At 35.6% G+C, this 19,185-nt stretch overlaps 1 protein-coding gene across 1 annotated transcript in view; it reads right to left on the reverse strand.

Moving 5' to 3' along the window:
• SPATA17 (spermatogenesis associated 17) overlaps positions 1 to 19,185 on the reverse strand; it is a 239,005-nt gene that overhangs the window by 95,753 nt on the left and 124,067 nt on the right. Inside the window, exon 7 of the mRNA XM_007988425.3 lies at positions 6,465 to 6,668. Within this exon, the coding sequence (XP_007986616.3) occupies positions 6,465 to 6,668 (204 nt within the window). The remainder of the gene's footprint in view (positions 1 to 6,464; positions 6,669 to 19,185) is intronic.

Here is a 19,185-nt window from a genome sequence, read left to right on the forward strand (position 1 = left end):
TGACTTTGAAGAGACCAGCATTCACATGGAGCAAAGGTCTTCTCGGTGGTCAAGCTATATGCCTTCTAACCTTTGTTGATAAGCAAACATAGCACATATTTACTTGTAGACTTACTCTACTATTGTTCTGGAACTTATTAGTTCTAATGAGACTAGAAAATGACAGAGAACAAGCCCTGCTTAAGATTAGAATGAAAGTAAACGCAGTCTTCCTTTTGGGTTCACTACCACCACCTTCATGATCCCTGAACTTTCTGCAGTCATGTCCAGGTCCCTGTGTCTTTGCAGTGCCTGGTCCACACATTTATACCTCAGACAATTAGCATCTTGTCTTTGAGCTCAATAGTCTTCCAGCTCCTTGGTTAGTGAACTTGACACTCCTGTCAAGTTTCTCTTACATCAAATTTTTGTTGATTTATATTTCTTTTGAAAAACTGCCTTTTTTGGATATCAGGCTATCACCTATCCCAGTCATGCCCAGAGTGACATGGGAACCCAGGTTTTGTAAATATATATCTATATTTATATATCTATATATCTATGTGTACCTTTCACCTATCAAACTTTAGATATGCTGATTGTACCTATTTCCAATTAATCCTTAGAATGACCAGATCATCCAAGACTCAACCTGACCCTACAGGTATTTCTTGACTCTTAGCTATGGGTTTTCAATGTTTAGTTTACGTTGCCTCCACCTAAGCCCTAATTATGACAGTCAAATATACTTACGTTCTGCTGTGTTTTTCATAATTCATGTTATTTATAGTCATTTTGTATTTTTAAGCTTAATTATTAAAACCATAAAATTGTCCCAGATATTTAAAAAATTCACCTGGCAAGTAGAGCTACTCTGATTAGAGTACAAGTATTATCATTTGGGCATAATCTTAAATGTCACCAATGAGGTATGTACTTTTTCATTATTGGGTAACACACAGGAATATGGCTCAGAAAAAAAACAAAACAAAATGTAAATCCCATTTTGGGAAAAAGAAAAAGAAGAAGGGAAAGAGAAAAGAAAAAAGAAGAATAGTGAAGAAAAGAGGCAAAGGAAGTAAAGAGAGGAGAAGGTGTTAAGAAAAGATGACAGAAGGAAGATTGAGAAGGAAGAAAAGATAAGAGAATGAAGAACAGGGCAGTGGGGATGATATAGCCAGAGAAAAAGGAGGAGGAACTTAAAATAGGGAAGGAAGGAGATAGAAGAAGAAGGAAAGAAAACAACAGTGAAAGAATAAATAAATACGTATAAAGGCCGGGCGCGGTGGCTCAAGCCTGTAATCCCAGCACTTTGGGAGGCCGAGATGGGCGGATCACGAGGTCAGGAGATCGAGACCATCCTGGCGAACACGGTGAAACCCCGTCTCTACTAAAAATACAAAAAAAAAAAAACTAGCCGGGCGAGGTGGCGGGCGCCTGTAGTCCCAGCTACTCCGGAGGCTGAGGCAGGAGAATGGCGTAAACCCGGGAGGCGGAGCTTGCAGTGAGCTGAGATCCGGCCACTGCACTCCAGCCTGGGCGACAGAGCCAGACTCCGTCTCAAAAAAAAAAAAAAAAAAAGAATAAATAAATAATAGAAGAGAATAAAAAAGAAAGAAGAGAATATATTAGTAGGGATCACTATTTTATAGCATGCTAGATAAATGTAATTCAGGAGCATGTGTGTGTATATATATGTAAGTATACATATATACATATGCAAATACATATTTTAAAATTCCTCCATATATTTATATATTTTCTGTATATAAACATATATATTTCTCTCTCTCCATACACAGACACACACACACAAGCAAGTTGTTTTACAAATGTGTGTAATTTTCTATTTTTCTACTTATACCATATATATATATATGTATCTTCCATATGGGCTGATACACCATTTATACATATATATTTTCCATATACCTATACATCATCTGTATATTATTTCTATATATGTACCTTTTTCCTATGCATTCCATACATACTAAATACACTTATTTATATATGTCTATGTGTACATAGAATGGTATGGAGGAAGAAAGCCATGTAAGGAATGAAAATGGTTGTACAGAGGTTGTATTGAGAAACAGAGATGAAGAATGAATACTGACAATTGTAGAAAAAGACACATCATTAAAAGTATATTAAAAGCAGGGCAATAAAGCAAATGTAGTAACATTATAAAACACCTATACCATAATATTACATGTTTAATGGTTAATGTGGTGAATATTGTATAGTGTGGTAGTTTGGTTCAGGTGACTTTCATGGTGTTTTCAGCTCAGAAATATTTACATGCCCTTATTTTATTCATGCCATGTAATTTTCACATTTCCTAAAAAGTTGCATGCAAAATTATTCTATGAATTCCATGTAGTACCAATAGCTATACAAATGAATATAGCATGCAACATGGTTTATTATTATTATTATTATTTGAGATGGAGTCTTGCTCTGTCACCCAGGCTGGAGTGCAATGGTGCAATCTCTGCTCACTGCAACCTCTGCCTCCCAGGTTCAAGCGATTCTCCTGCCTCAGCCTCCCAAGTAGCTGGGATTACAGGCGTGTGCCACCATGCAAGGCTAACTTTTGTAGTTTTGGTAGAGGCGGGGTTTCACCATGTTGGCCAGGCTGGTCTCGACCTCTCGCCCCGAGATGATCCACCTGCCCCGGCCTTCCAAAGTATTGGCATTACAGGCATGAGCCACCGCGCCCAGCCACAACATGGATTATTAAAAATTTAAATATGCAATATTATGTATACCTTAACTGCTTTTGAGCAGTTAATACATTTAACACACTGAACACTTAATATACATGCAATGGAAATGCTAGAATTATTATTTTCTTGATAGAATAATAAATTTAATTGCTTGTTGATGCAATGTTATGTTATGTTATATATGCAATATGATGATTACTTACACTAATAGAAAAATAGTAATGCACATAATTCAAAATAGCAAAAATTCAGTTATTCATAATATAAAATTCAGTTTATACTTGGATTTAAAACTATTTTAAATGCTTTCACTAGAATACTGACATAACACTTATTTAAAAATAATGAAACCATACTCTGAAGATACATCCCCCTAAAAAACTGAAAATTTTCCTGCTATCTCTCTTGTGTCCCCTTGCTCACTCCACTATGCTTTTCACTCCACTTTTGTAAAGAAAAAAATGGTCAGATTCAGATAAATGGATTAGTTTACTAGGTAATTGAGAATGCTGATACATGGGCCTGGCGTGATGGCTCATTCCTGTAATCCCAGCACTTTAGGAGGCCGAGGCAGGTGGATCACCTGACGTCAGGAGTTCAAAACCAGCCTGGCCAACGTGGCGAAACCCTGTCTCTACTAAAAATACAAAAATTAGCAGGGCATGGTGGCAGGTGCCTGTAATCCCAGCTACTCGGGAGGCTGAGGCAGAAGAATCACTTGAACCAGGGAGGCAGAAGTTGCAGTGTGCTGAGATCCCTCCACTGCACTTCAGCATGGGCAACAGAGCAAGGCACCATCTCAAAAAAAGAATAAGGATATAAATAGAATATCATAGGATCTGAATCAGAGATGAAGAAAAAGAGAAAGCAGTAGAAGGGGGAAACTGACTATAGATTTTCAGTTATATTTTATAGCTCTTTCTCTAAGAGAGTATAAACCGTCAGTTAATAGTATTAATTATCAGTTAGTAGTTTTGAGAGAGCAAAAAAAAAAAAAGATACAAATAATGGGAATTAAGGATGTAATTATAGAGAATGGAAACACAACATATATCACAAATAATTACAGTAAAGTGGGAGACTTTTAATGAAATCGAATGCAGGGCTATCTTATTGCAAGGATGATTCAATGGTTGGGGGTATAAAAGGCAGTCTCTAAGATGACCCCCAAGGGCCCCTGCCTCCTGGTATCCATACCCTTGTATAGTCTTTTGCCCTTGAGTATAAAATAGACTTACTCATTTTGAACGGATAGAACATGGCAGAAGTGATGGGATGTCACTTCCAGCATTAGCTTTATAAGCCTGTGGCTTCTGTTTTGAAAGCTGTCTCTCTCTTTCCCTAGGATCATTCACCCAGAGGGAAGTGAGCTCCCATGTTGTGAGGCAGCTCTGTGAAGATGCCAATGTGAGGAGGGGCTGAGGCATGACAACACCCAACCATATGAGTGAGGGGATCTCACTGCCCTCCTATCCCCACCCCCTGTCTGAGCCTTCATATGAGATCACAGCCATGGCTGACATCTTTTTTTTTTTTTTTTTTTAAATAGAGACAAGCTCTTGCTATGTTGCCCAGGCTGGTTGTGAACTCTTGGGCTCAAGTGATCCTCCCACCTCACCCTCCCAAAGTACTGGGATTACAGGCAGGAGTCACTGTGCCTGGCCTGGCTGACATCTGGACTACAACATCATGAGAGAACTTGAGTCAGAGGCACTCACCAAAGGCTGTACCTAGAATGATAAACCCACAGAAACTGTGAAGTAACAAATTTATGTTGGTTTAACCCATTTGATTTTGGAGTAATTTCTTATACAGCAATATAGATACACAAGGGCACGCCTATGCAGGCAGCTAACGGTCAGGAGTTCCGGGAGTTTAACTGTGTGAGCCAAATCTAACACAATGTAGTTGATACTACATGGTGGCAGCTTAATTATTGATCAGGATGATAGACCTGTGGCTCTCTGGGAGTTTTAGGATGGCGACAATCATCACTAATCCCACCCCACTCTACCCTTCAGCCTCAGGAAGTCATTTGCCAATCCTGTGGTACTACAGTCCAGTTATAGTGAAAATTTCCCATTTCTACTATGAGTCTTGCTTTGTTTTGAGCTGTCTCTAATTCTCAAATTTAGATTTTTAAAATTACTCAAACCCATGTTATGTTTAAAATGGTATATAAAGAAATATAGCATCAAATGAGAGGTTAAATTCAATAAAATTGATAATACATATATTCCCAGCAACAACAGGTTATATCAAGTAGTGGTATAACAATATTTTTACATAAAAAATCTAGATTCTAGGAAATAATCCATGTTTTAACTTCTTATTCAATATAACAAGATTTAATGCCAAAGAAGTGTTTGTTCACTTCTTTGGTATATATTAATAAATTACTTTATGTTTATTATTTAAAATTAGAGTTCGCAAAAAATAATTTTCCTCTGGTCAAAAAATGGAACAAAACAATGACCTATACATATACAGATTACAGACTATATATATATAGATTGGTCGCCAGACTGGAGTGCAGAGGCACGATCTCAGCTCATTGCAACCTCTGTCTCCCGAGTTCAAGCTATTCTCTTCCTAAGCCTCCCGAGTAGCTGGGACCACAGGCATGCGCCACCATGCCTAGCTAATTTTTGTATTTTTAGTAGAGATGGGGTTTCACCATGTTGTCCAGGATGGTCTTGATCTCTTGACCTTGTGATCCACCTGCCTCAGCCTCCCAAAAGTGCTGGGATTACAGGCGTGAGCCACCGTGCCCGATCCTATATTTTTAAAAAGGAAGACACTATAATGGAGTAGAGAAGGAGCCCATAGAATGGGAGAAAATATTTGCAAACCAAGAATTAATACCCAGAACATATAGAGAACTCCTAAAACTCAACAACAAAAAGCAGCCCAATTCAAAAATGGGCAAAGGACTTAGAATAGACATTTCTTCAAAGAAGACACACAAATGGCCAATATGCACATAGAAAGATTCTCAACATCACTAATAATTAGAAAAATGCAAATCAAAACTGCAACAAGATACCATTTTACATCCACTAGGATGGCTACTATTAAAAAAAAAAAAAAAAAAAAAAAAAAAAAAAAAAAAAAACCAGAAAATAATTGTTGGTGAGCAGGTGGAGAAATTGGAACCCTCGTGCCCTGTTTATGGGAATGGAAAATGTGTACAGATGCTATGGGAAACAGTACAGCAGTTTCTCAAAAAATTAAAAATATAACTACATTATAACCTGGCAATTCCACTTCTGAGTATACTCTTAAAAGAAATGAAAACAGAGTCTCAAGAAGATCTTTTACACCCATGTTCACAGCAGCATTATTCACAATATAATATGTAAAGTGTGGTTGCAACTCAAGTGCCTACTGGCATTTAAATGGATAAACAAAATGTGGTATGTACATAAAAGAGAGTATTTTTCAGCCTTAAGAAAGAAGGAAATTCGGACATATTCTGCAACATAGATGAACTTTAAGAACATTGTGCTAAGTGAAACAAGTCATGTCAGGGTGGGGCAAAGGGAAATGGAGAGTTGTTTAGTGGGTATAGAGTTTCAATTCTACAAGATGAAAAGAGTTCTAGTGACAGCTGATTGCACAAAAATATGAATGTACTTAATCCCACTAAACTATATAGTTAAAAATGGTTAAATTAAGATAGTGTTATATAAAAACTGCAAAAAAAAGCAAGAATAAAATTAATGACAGAATTCTTACACAGCAAATTAGTACCTGACATTGCTTTCTATTAATAGGTGGTAGAATTTCAGACCGAGGAAAAGAACGGGCGCTTGTACAAGCTAGCCAATCATTAAGGTTGGTGGAGTCCTTCTGCTTAACTTTAGGTCTTCGGTGTGTTAAAGGCTTTGCCTTTTGTAATTGCAACTCCCATGGATCAGGCTCTTTTCTGAAGGGTGAATTGTATATTCCTGGAATCTAAAGAAGAAAAAAGCAATTTTTATTTTTATCCTTAATTTTCAGATGTAAGAAAAGAAAGATACAGTTGTACCATGAAATTTTTTCTTATGTTCAAAGAACATTTTAAACACCAACTGTGGTTCTTAACCAGAGGTGGACTTCAGATTTACCTAAGGGGATTTTACAAAATACTTATACTTGTCTTTACGCTACACAAGTAAAGGCAATTTCAACACCGTTCAAGATTGAGCACTAAACATTTTAAAAACTAGTGAGCTCACGTTCCTATCTGTCACACAGCCTTTTTATAACACTATACTTAAGAAAAAATTACAGTAAGACCCTAACTCATTCATTTTGTATTCTAACTATATGCTATGTATATTTAACTATACGTGTAAGTCACACATTCACTCACAGGAAGTCAAATATACAATGCTTGAACAAGTTTCAGGTACAAAATAAGTACTCAAATATTTGACTGATTATTTTAATTATTATTCATTACATAAACTAAGGGCAGCTGCCTTAACTTTTGTACTTTAATAATCAAATTGATATCACCTATAATGCTATAGGTATCACCTATAATATAGGCTATAATACTACATTATATATCGCTCAAAATAACATCCTGTATTTCATGAGTTGTATTCATGTGGTTAGGTGCTATGCTTCTGTAGTGTCATATTATCCTTGCTGTTCTATCACTGACTTTGTCACGCACTGCATCAAAATAGTCAAGAGTACCTACCACACAATAGAGGTTCAATAGATGTATGTGTGACAAATGTTAAGTTAAATTTAGCAGTGTCCATTTTTGAAAATTTAATGTTGTTTGAATATACAAACTGCATAGAACAAAATTTTGATGGTATTATATTTTAATGGCATTAGATATCAATCTTTGATATATGGTTCCATGAAGCCTTATATCAAAATATATACACATATGTGTACACATAAATATCATACACAAATGCATATTCAAAAGGGGAACTTACATTTTAAAGGGCAGTATGACTTGTTTGGTTTCCTTGTAGACACTCTGGACTATATAAAGAATATATCCATTACATTTATCTGTTCTTACTAAAACTGTGATTTCTCTTATGCCATCAAAATATCCATAAACATTTCTGTTTGCTACATTTACTTCATGGAATCAGCAGTTCCAAAGCATTAACTAAGATAGCTGTCTTCGAAAAACTGTCTAAGAAAAGTTTGTATTTCCAGCCTAACTCAACAATAAGTGTTAACCTCTATCAAATACCTACCCAGGCTGGATTCAACATCCTATCCCAAATGCAATATACTATCCCAAATGCAACGTCCTACCCCAATTGCAATGTCCTATCCCAAATGCAACGTCCTATCCCAAATGCAACGTCCTATCCCAAATGCAATGTCCTATCCCAAATGCAACGTCCTATCCCAAATGCAATGTCCTATCCCAAATGCAATGTCCTATCCCAAAGGCAATGTCCTATTCCAAATACAATGTCCGATCCCAAATGCAACATCCTATCCCAAATGCAACGTCCTATCCCAACGTCCTATCCCAAATGCAGTGTGCTATCCCAAATGCAATGTCCTGTCCCAAATGCAACGTCCTATCCCAAATGCAACGTCCTATCCCAAATGCAATGTCCTATCCCAAATACAACGTCCTATCCCAAAGCCAATGTCCTATCGCAAATGCAATGTCCTATCCCAAATGCAACGTCCTATCCCAAAGCCAATGTCCTATCCCAAATGCAATGTCCTATCCTAAATGCAACGTCCTATCCCAAAGCCAATGTCCTATCCCAAATGCAATGTCCTATCCCAAATGCAATGTCCTATTCCAAATACAATGTCCTATCTCAAATGCAATGTTCTATCCCAAATGCAATGTCCTATCTCAAATGCAACATCCTATCTCAAATGCAATGTCCTATCCCAAAGCCAATGTCCTATCCCAAATGCAATATCCTATCTCAAATGCAACATTCTATCTCAAATGCAATGTCCTATCCCAAATGTAATGTCTTATCCCAAATGCAAAGTCCTATTCCAAATGCAATGTCCTATCCCAAATGGAATGTGCTATCCAAAATGCAACGCCCTATCCCAAATGCAACATCCTATCCCAAATGCAATGTCCTGTCCCACATATTTCCTCACTATGGTGATAACCACCACAACACCTATCACATTACACTGTTTCAAAATTATATTTGCATATATGTCTTCCACAAGCTAGCAGTTGGAGCACAGAGAGTCTGTTCCAGGTATTTTTGCAACCCCAGGGCCTAGCAAGGTACATGGCACTTAGTAGGCACTCAATAAATGAATGTTAAATACTCATGTAGAATAACAACGCACAGTTCAGAAAGGCCCATGAAAACCTCTGTTTCACTCTTGCTTTCCAAAGCAACAAAAATATCTTAATAAAAAGTTAGAGACTTATTTCAAAATCATATTAACTGCTTTCAAAGAATATATAGATTATATCATTTTTCTCTTTCTTAACAGAACAGTTTAAATTGGCTTTAAAACACATTGTCAAAGACCTACTCGAGTCACCTCCAACTCAAATTTTCCTATTTTATAATTGGAGACTAAATTTTATTGAATGCAAAACAGTTAATGTAAATGCATTTAAACATTTAAAAATATTTTTGTATTGGCTCTTCTTTGAGATTTATTCTCTATTACAATTGATACAAGAAAAACATTGTACTGAAAAACATTAAAGATGGTTATATAAACCATTTTTAATGTCATATTAACATGTTCTAGCTATAACAGTAAATATGGACAAGGTAAATACACAGACAATAGCTTTCCATGGACAGTAATTTTTAAGTGGATGGTAATTACAAAGATAATTTCTAGGGTGATTTTCTAAGATTAGAATTTATTGATTGTAATGAGAAAAAAATAAATGTTATATTTTTAAAGACTATTGTGACATAAAGTATAACTAAATCTACAGACTATAAAAATGATACGAGAATACCATTCTCATCAGTGATGATCTAATAAACTGAAGTCTGTTAGTTTTTTATTAACATTGCTACAACCTTACAGATTAAAATGGTAAAATACATACAATTTAGCTAGATTATAATTTATCATTTGAAAATATCTACCTACCTGAATAATGGCTACCAGTTATTAACTTTACCCCATTAGAAATCCTCTTTGATCTCCTTGCACATTTGCATGCACTTGTATACATAGGCTAGATGGGAAATGCAAATGGATCAGTAGACATGATAGCTTTCTTAAATTATATTTTGCAACCTACATGGAGACCTCCTCATGTGTATTCTCTTTGCAATTTAAATCAAATATAGATCGAAAATATATTTTAATTGAATTTCAAATGTATCATTTAAAGTCTTCAAGGTGTCAGTATTTTAGAAATTAATTTAATACATTTGCTAAGTTATGTCAATAAAAACAGTCCAGCACTCCCACAATCCCTACAGCAAGTAAATACACTATTTATTTATATTGATACAGTATTCATTTACTTATTATTTCTTTAAATAAATACAATAACCTTAACATACTATTGTCTCAATTGCCATATTTCATCATTAGTAAGTCACTTATGAATAATGGTTTCTTGTTGATTTTTTAAAATATTACCGTGAGTCACAAAAGACAGGGTTAATCCTCAGGGACTATGGCATATTTTTCAGTTTTCACATTTTTCACAACTTAGAAGGGCTACTGCCAAGGTAGCTTTGGGGACTTCATTTTCAGCAATAATTTTCTAGAGTGACCAACACTATGGGGAAATCTGTGCTAACTGTTTTAAAAAAAAAAGAAAAAGCCTACAACTGAGTTATTTGCAGTACTGTCATGCTAACATTCAACTCAATAAGACCCAAGAAATCTCAGGAGAGGACTCTGCTAATAGCTTCTTACTGACCTCCTTGCATCAGGCCCGGCTGCTGACTGGTGGCCCAGTGGTGAATATGGCAAATGAGGTGTGAAAGCACTGATTTTTTTTAAAGGCTATGATTCTGACTCGTCAAAAGGCAAAAAAAAAAAAAAAAAAAAAAAAAAAAAAGGCAATGAGTTATATAATAGATATATATTTTTCTTGAATTCCCCCCTTCAGACTCTCCATCATGGGAACTTAAGCATGACCTAGAATATTAATTATGTCAGGTTGAGCAACGAGCAAATGTACCATTTGTTACCCAGTCACCCTTAGCATTACATTAATATTTTGAACCATTCCGTATTTCTAACAATCTATCAATTGGCCCTTTTCTTCTCAGTTTTTATTCTTATACCTAAGTATTATATGGAAAAGTATTAAAACAGTACAATTGATTTGAAAATAAATGGATATACTTGTTTTATTTGAAGCATCTACTATTTTATTCCATAAAAAATGTTTTTTATGACCATTTTCCACTCATACACTGACCTTTACTTTGTAATTGCCTGGGGGAAGCTATAGTCTAATATTTTCCTCTTCTCTTTGTTACCAAGGTGTACTTTTAAAACAAGTTTCTATGAAATAGGAAGAATAAGACACAGGATAATGTACACCTACAATTCCCAAATCACAATTACTAATGTTCTAATTTCATAATTTACCATAACAGAAATAATAATTTCTCATGATTTCCAAGGAACTGCTCATTCTGGGTATGAAGAATGATTAAGTATTCAGGATAGGTGGAAGAATTCGTTTTAGTTTTACAAATGACAGTTATGCAGCAAAAAAGAGTGGCTGATCACAAGTAGGAATAAAATTTAAAACTATTTTCTTGCCTCTTGATTCAAAATTTCTGAATGCCATGAGAGACAAACAGTTCCTAAAGGAGGCTAAAATATGTTTGGATTCTAAGTTTTAATCACATTTGGCCTAAAAAATGATATACTAAGCCAGTAGGGAAGAGTAGTAAAAATCTCTCTCTAATAACTAGAAAAGTACAAGTGGGCCAGAGAACTGTGAATGAAATATTTGCTAGGGTAGGGACTGCTGAATCAACACTGACCAATGCACTTCATCATAATTATCAGGACATACTACTGCCAGAGGATTTATAAAAATCCCATTCAGCAAATAATTGCCCTGCTGTTGGGAGATAGTCAGAGTGTTAACACACTGTCACAGTCTAGCATTTAGTAAGATATTCTACATTCAATTACTCTTGCTAAGAACTAAAAGGAAACATGGTCATTTCTCAGCTACAGCAGTTATGCTTCCATGTAAATTTCGGACAATAGTTAACCCTCAGATATAGCACCGCAGAAGGAATAAGAATTTCATGGAAACATTAGGGATTCACAAAGGATATATGTGGTCAGACCTTATCTAGATAAAGGAATATTTTTATGACAAATGCTTTTAGTCTTCTTTGTTTTACTTCAGTTAAGAAGGAATTTTTAAATGTTTTGAGCCATATTACAGAGAGGGGTCACATTCAATGCAGATCCCAGAAAGTTGAAAAAGTAACGTGAAGGGGTCATTTGGAGTTCTTCCAAGAACTCAAGCCCTAAGGAACATCATCAAGAGGAGCATTTCAGCCAAGAACATGAGGTTGTTTGTATGCTCATTCTAAGACCATTCTTCCCGAGTTCCTCAAGGGTGCAGATAAGAGGGTATTTTAAAAATAATAACCGCATTCAGCTTGAGTTTGTTTGGAGAATTCTAGAACTCCTCAGAGGGATATAGTGCAAGGGGCAAGGAGATCTATTGGAAAATTCACCTTTAGAAGGTTCTCCTAACTATAGTGCTATTAACATCTTCATTCTGGAACACGTTTGTTTTTCCTCATGTATTTCATATACCAAAGGTATACTTTGATTTTGTTTCTCACATGATAGAAAATAGATATTGCAAATGAAATGTTACCTTTGATATAGCTATTTAACCAATATGTATATCTTTAGCAATCATTTTTATATCTTCATCCATATGATCATACATTAAACATCCTAATGAAATGTTTATCAAAATGAAGAAATTTAAATAGAATACTGAGAAAGGGTCCACCTTGCTAGATCCAAAACAGGCACAGAGGCAAATAAAAAGTTATCACTCCCATCAAGCTGTTCTCAGTTGTGGGGGTGGGTGGGATTAGGAGAATGGTTTTGTAATTGACTATTACATAACTAGCCAGTAGTAAGTGTCCTCCAATAACTGTTGAAGAGGTACACATCAAAGACTGCAATAAGAGTATATGTTCTGTGTAAAAAATATTCAAATTTGTTCTAAAGATGGGTAGAGCTGGCTGGGCACGGTGGCTCACGTCTGTAATCCCAGCACTTTGGGAGGCTGATGCAGGTGGATCACGAGGTCAGGAGTTGGAGATCAGCCTGGCCAACATATTGAAACTCCATTTCTACTAAAAATACAAAAAAGTAGATGAGTGTGGTGGCGGGCACCTGTAATCCCAGATACTTGGGAGGCTGAGGCAGGAGAATTGCTTGAACTCAGGAGATGGAGTTTGCAGTGAGCTGAGATCACGCCATTGCACTACAGCCCAGGTGACAGAGTGAGATTCTGTCTTAAAAAAAAAAAAAAAAAAAAAAGATGGGTAGAGCTTTGCAATAAAGAAAAGAAAGGTATTCAAGACCAACAGAATTATAAAAAAATAAACACATGCTTGTGGGAAACCATATGACCTTTGTTAAAGAAACATGAAGTTGGCCAGTTTAAGCATGAGGTTATTGTTAGAGATGAGCTTGTCAAGATTGGGGTCAATTCTACAAGGCTGAAAATTTGGACTTAATTCTGTATAAAATGAGAATCTCTTGTTTTTCACATCTTCTTTATTTTTTATTTATTTTTTTGAGACGAAGTCTCACTCTGTCGCCAGGCCGGAGTGCAGTGGAGCGATCTCGGTTCACTGCAACCTCCACCTCCCTGGTTCAAGCAATTCCCCTGCCTCAGTCTCCTGAGTAGCTGGGTTTACAGGTGTGTGCCACCATGCCTGGCTAATTTTTTGTATTTTAGTAGAAATGAGGTTTCACCATGTTGGTCAAGATGGTCTCGATCTCCTGACCTTGTGATCTGCCTACCTCAGCCTCCCAAAGTGCTGGAATTACAGGCATGAGCCACTGCACTGGGCTCACATCTCCTTTAAAAGGTAAATTCAGAAAAAAGTCTGAAGCAGGTCATACTATTGTGTGAAACTTGAAGATGCAGCCTCTGTGAATCACAGGCACAAAACACAGTTAAAGAGACAAATCAGGCATCAGAACCAGTCTCAGATATGACAAAAATGTTGTAATTATCAGGCCAGGATTTAACATAACTAAGATTAATATGCTAAAGGCTTAATGAATAAAGTGCACAGCCTACAAGGAAGACGGCCAGTGTAAGCAGAGAGATGGAAAACTATTAAAGCACCAACACTGTAACAGAAATGAAGAATGGCTTTGATGGGTTTATTAGTAGATTGGACATGGTTGAGGGAAGAATCTCTGAACTTGAGGATATGTCAATAGAAACCTCCAAAATGGAAAAGCACAGAGAAGAAAGTCTGTTAAAAATGAAACAGAATATCCAAGAGCTGTGGGACAAATACAAAAGGTATAACATATGTGTAATAAAAATAACATAAGGGGAAGAGCGAGAGAAAGGGACAGAAGAAATATTTAAAGCAAGAAAGACTGGGAATTTACCCAAATTGATGTTAGACACCAAATCACAGATCCAGAAAGCTCAACAAAAATCAAGCAGGATAAATTTTTAAAAGGACAGAATCACAGTAGGCAAATTACTTTCAATCTCAGGAAATCAAAGGTAAAGAAAAAATCTTGAAAAGACACAAAGAAAAAAACACCTTACCCTAAGAGCAAAGTAAGAATTTTACATCCAATTTATCCTCAGAAACCATGCAAGCAAGAAGAGAATAGAGTGAAATATTTAAAATTTTAGAGAAAAATGCCACCAGCATTTTTCATGCTCAACCATGTCCAAAACTCTACCCTACAAAATTATCCTTCTAATATAGAGGAGAAATAAAGACTTTCTCAGATAAAGAAAAATTAAGAGAATTTATTGCCAGTAGACCTACCCTATACAAAATATTAAAATAAGTTTTCAGAGAGAATGAAAATGAAATATCACAATGTTTTCACTTATAAATGGGAGCTAAACGTTAAGTACACATAGACACAAAGATGGGAACAATAGACACCGGGGCCCATTTGAAGGGGAACGAAAGAAGAGTGAGGGCTGAAAAACTGCTTATGAGGTACTATGCTCACCACCTGGGTGACAAAATCATTTGTACATCAAACCCTAACAACACACAATTTATCCACATAACAAACCTGCACGTGTGCCCCCAAACCTAAAATAAGAGTTGAGAAAAGACAAGAAAAAAAAAAAAAAAGAAAAAGAAAATGATATAGGCCAGAAAATCAGATCTACATCTTTTTATAAAAGGAAGATCAGAGAAGAAATAAATCACGGTAAAATAAAGCCTTTTATTTTTATTATTCTTAACTGATCTAACAGAGAACAGTTTGTTCAAAATAATAGCGTCAAGGTATTCAATTATGATGCATATGTATATAAATGCTTATATATAAGCATAATAAATGACAATAATAATACAAGAGATGGGATGGAGAAATGATAATTATTTTGTTATTATAAGGTACTTGTACTACCTATGAAGTTGTATAGTGTTACTTGAAAGTAGAGTTGGATGAGTTGTAAATGTGTATTGCAAACTTTAGGGCAACTGCTAATTTAAGTTAAAATAAAGAAATAGAGCTTACATACTAAGAAAGTAGAGAAAATGGGATCATATAAAATATGCAGTTAAAATAACAAAGGACAGAAGAAGAGTGTGAGACAAAATAAGAAGCAAAGAACAAGGGGCACAAATGAAAATCAATATCAAATATGGTAGATATTAATCCAACTAATATCTGTAACTAATATCAATAATCACTTTAAACATTAATGGTCTAAATATATCAATTAAAAGATAGAGATTGTCAGAGTGGATAAAAAAAGAAGACCCAATTATAAGTAGTCTAAAAGAAACCCACTTCAAATATAAAGATACATATGGATTAAAAGCAAAGGGCTAGAGAAAGATATACCAGGCTAACAATAATAAAAAGAAACTGGGAGTAACTATATTAATTTCAGGTATAATGGACTTCAAAGTAAGGAAAATTATCAGGGATAAAGAGGGGTAATACATAATGACAAAGCACTCAATTTCCCAAGAAGACACAACAATTTGTAAAGTGTATATGCCTAGCAACAAAGCATCAAAATATGTGAGACAAAATCCGATAGCTGTAAGAAGAAATAGATGAATCCACTATTACAGTGGGAGAATTCAACACCTCTCTATCAGAAATGAATAGAGCCTTCTCAGACTCACATAGAACACTCACCTAAACACTCACATAGAACACTCATCCTGGGCCATAAAACACATCTTAACAAATTTAAAAGAACAGAAATTATACAAAATATGCTGAGATCACAGTGTAATTAAACTAGAAATCAATAACAGAAAGATAGCTGGAGGCCTCCCAAATACTTGAAGATTAAACAACACACTTTATCACGTGGAACAAAAAAGAAACCTCAAGAGAAAATTCTGGATTTTTTAAAATAAGTTAAAATTAAAATACAGCTTATCAACATTTGTGGGATTCAACAAAAGCAAGGCTTAAAGGAAAATTGATTGCATTGACTGCATATATTAGAAAAAATATATAAAATGAATAATCTAAGCTTCCATATTAGGAAACTGAAAAAAAATAGCAAATTTATTCCAAGGCAAGCAGAAGAAAAGAAGTAATAAAAATTAGAGCACAACATAATAAAATTGAAAACAGAAAAATCAATAGAGAAAATCAACAAATCAAAAGCTGTTCTTTGGAAAGATAAATAAAATTAATTGTTCTGTATGCAGGCTAACCAAAAAAAGGAAGGAAGAGACAAATTACTAATATCAGAAATGAAAGGGAAGACATTACTACAGATCTCATGGATATTAAAAGGGTAATAAAAAAGAATATTATAAACAACTCCATGCCCACAAATTTTATAACCTAGATGAAATGGACCAATTTCCATTTCATCTCAACAGTGAGAAACTAGAATCTTTATCCCACTAAGATCAGGAACAAGGCAAGGATGTCTCTTCTCATCACTTCTCTTCAACACTGTACTGGAAGTTAAATTACTGGATTTAAATAAATCATAGAATGGGCAAAATACCTGGACACCTTCCCAAAGAAGATACAAAGATAGCAAATAAGTATATGAAAATATGTTCATTATCATATGTCATTAAGGAATATCACTATATACCAACTAAAATGGCCAAAATACAGAACACTGATACCACCAAATGCTAGCAATGGGTGTGGAACAACAGGAACTCTCATTTATTGCTGGTGGGAATGCAAAATGATACAAGTACTTTGGAATACAGTTTGACAGTTTTTTACAAAACTAAATGTACTCTTATATAATCTAGCAATTGTGTTCTTATATATTTACTCAATTGACTTGAAAATTCACGTCTGCACAAACACCTGCACAAAAATGTTTATAGCAGCTGTTTACATAATTGCTAAAACTTGGAGGCAACCAAGATGTTGGATAAATACACTATGGTACCTCCAACAGTGAAAAAATATTTAGCACTCAAAAACAATGACCTATCACACCATGAAAAGACATGCAGAAACCTTAAATGCATATTACTAAGCGAAAGAAGCCAATCTTAAAAGGCTGTATGACTCCAACAATCTGACATTCTGGAAAAGAGAAAACTTTGGAGATAGATAGTAAAACCTCCAGAGGTTGTAGGGAGTGGGGGATGAAGAGGCAGGTTTTTAGGGCAGGTTTTTAGCAGGTTTTTAGGGCAGTGACGCTACTCTGTATGATACTATTATGGTGGATATGTGTCATTATATATTTGTTAAACCCATAGAACGTACAGCATCAGGAATGAAACTAATGTAAATTATGGACTTTGGGTGATAATGACGTATCCATGTAGGCTCATTAATAGTAATAAATGCACCATTTATTGGATGATTGGATGATGCAGGATGTTGACAGTGGGGAAGGTTGTGCATGTGTAGTGGAAGGCAGTATATGGGAAATTTCTGTGACTTCCTATCAATTTTTCTATAAATCTAAAACTATTCTAAAATATAGAGCCTATTTTTTAAAAAAGTAAATGGCACCACCAGCTCCTCAGCTTCTTAAGTCAAAAACCCGAGAATCATCCATGATAATTACTGATTTTCCCCTACCCCATATATCCAATCCACCAACGAGTTCTATTAATTCTAGCTCCAAAATACATCTTGACTCCATAGGCTTCTATTCATATCCGTGGCCACAATCCTTGTCCAAGCAACCATAATATCTTTACCAAAGTGCTTCACACTTACAGTTTCTCTCCATCTGCTGTGCTTACCCCCTACCTGCAAGGAACTCCAAGTAATAAAAATAAAACAAGTATTTTAGTTCCTTAATAAAAAGCTGTCATTACCTTTTCAATGCACCTAAGAAGATCTCATAAATTCTTAACAAGGCCCATTCTTTTCTGTTCCAACCTCATTTTAGCCAGTCTCTCATCCCTCACTACACAGCAGCCACATCTTTTTTCCCATTTCTTCAATACATGCCAGTTATATCCATGACTCAAACTCACCAAAAATGTTTTTTTTTCCCCCATCTGCTTATTTGCCTGGCCAAATCACACTCATCCTTAAGAATTCACACTAAATATCATTTCTTTAGAAAGACTTTTCATGACCCACACACATTCTAAATTAGACTGTCCTATTCTATTCTTTCTCTCATGGGACCCTTTTCATTTTCTTCATGGCACTTATAACTAATTGTATGCATATATGAGTAATTGTTTTATAATGTCTATCTCCCCAAGTACAGTTTACGTTCCAAAAGGACAAGGACTGTGTCCATTTTCTTGGTCTCTATGTAGGATAAGTTGTTGGTTCTCAACTCTGGCTGCATATTAGAAGAATTTGAAAAATACTGATGTTCAAGCTCTTCCCTAAATTAACTCATTCAGAATCTTTGAAGCATGTGTCTGGGCATTTGTCTAGTTTAGTTAGTGGGGTTGTTTTTGTGTTTGTTTGTTTGTTTGTTGGTATTTTGAGACAGGGTCTCACTCTGTCACCCAAGATGGAGTGCAGTGGCAACCACTGCCTCCTGGGTTCAAGCAATTCTCCCACCTCAGCCTCCCCAGTAGCTGGGACTACAAGCACACACCACCATGGCCAGCTAATTTTTGTGTTTTTAGTAGACATGGGGTTTCACCATGTTGACCAGGCTGGTCGTAAACTCCTGACCTCAGTTGATCTGCCTGCCTCGGCCTCTCAAAGTGCTGGGATTACGGGCATGAGACACGGTACCTGGTCTAGTTTAGTTTAGTTTTTTAAAGTTGATGTGCAGCCAGAGCTGAGAACCCTGACTATTGTTTATCTCCAGGTCTATAGAGAGGTTAAAATTTCTTATTCAGAGGTAAGGAAAAAGAGCAATGAAAAT

This window comes from Chlorocebus sabaeus, chromosome 25, assembly GCF_047675955.1.
Source record: "Chlorocebus sabaeus isolate Y175 chromosome 25, mChlSab1.0.hap1, whole genome shotgun sequence".
NCBI lineage: Eukaryota > Metazoa > Chordata > Mammalia > Primates > Cercopithecidae > Chlorocebus > Chlorocebus sabaeus.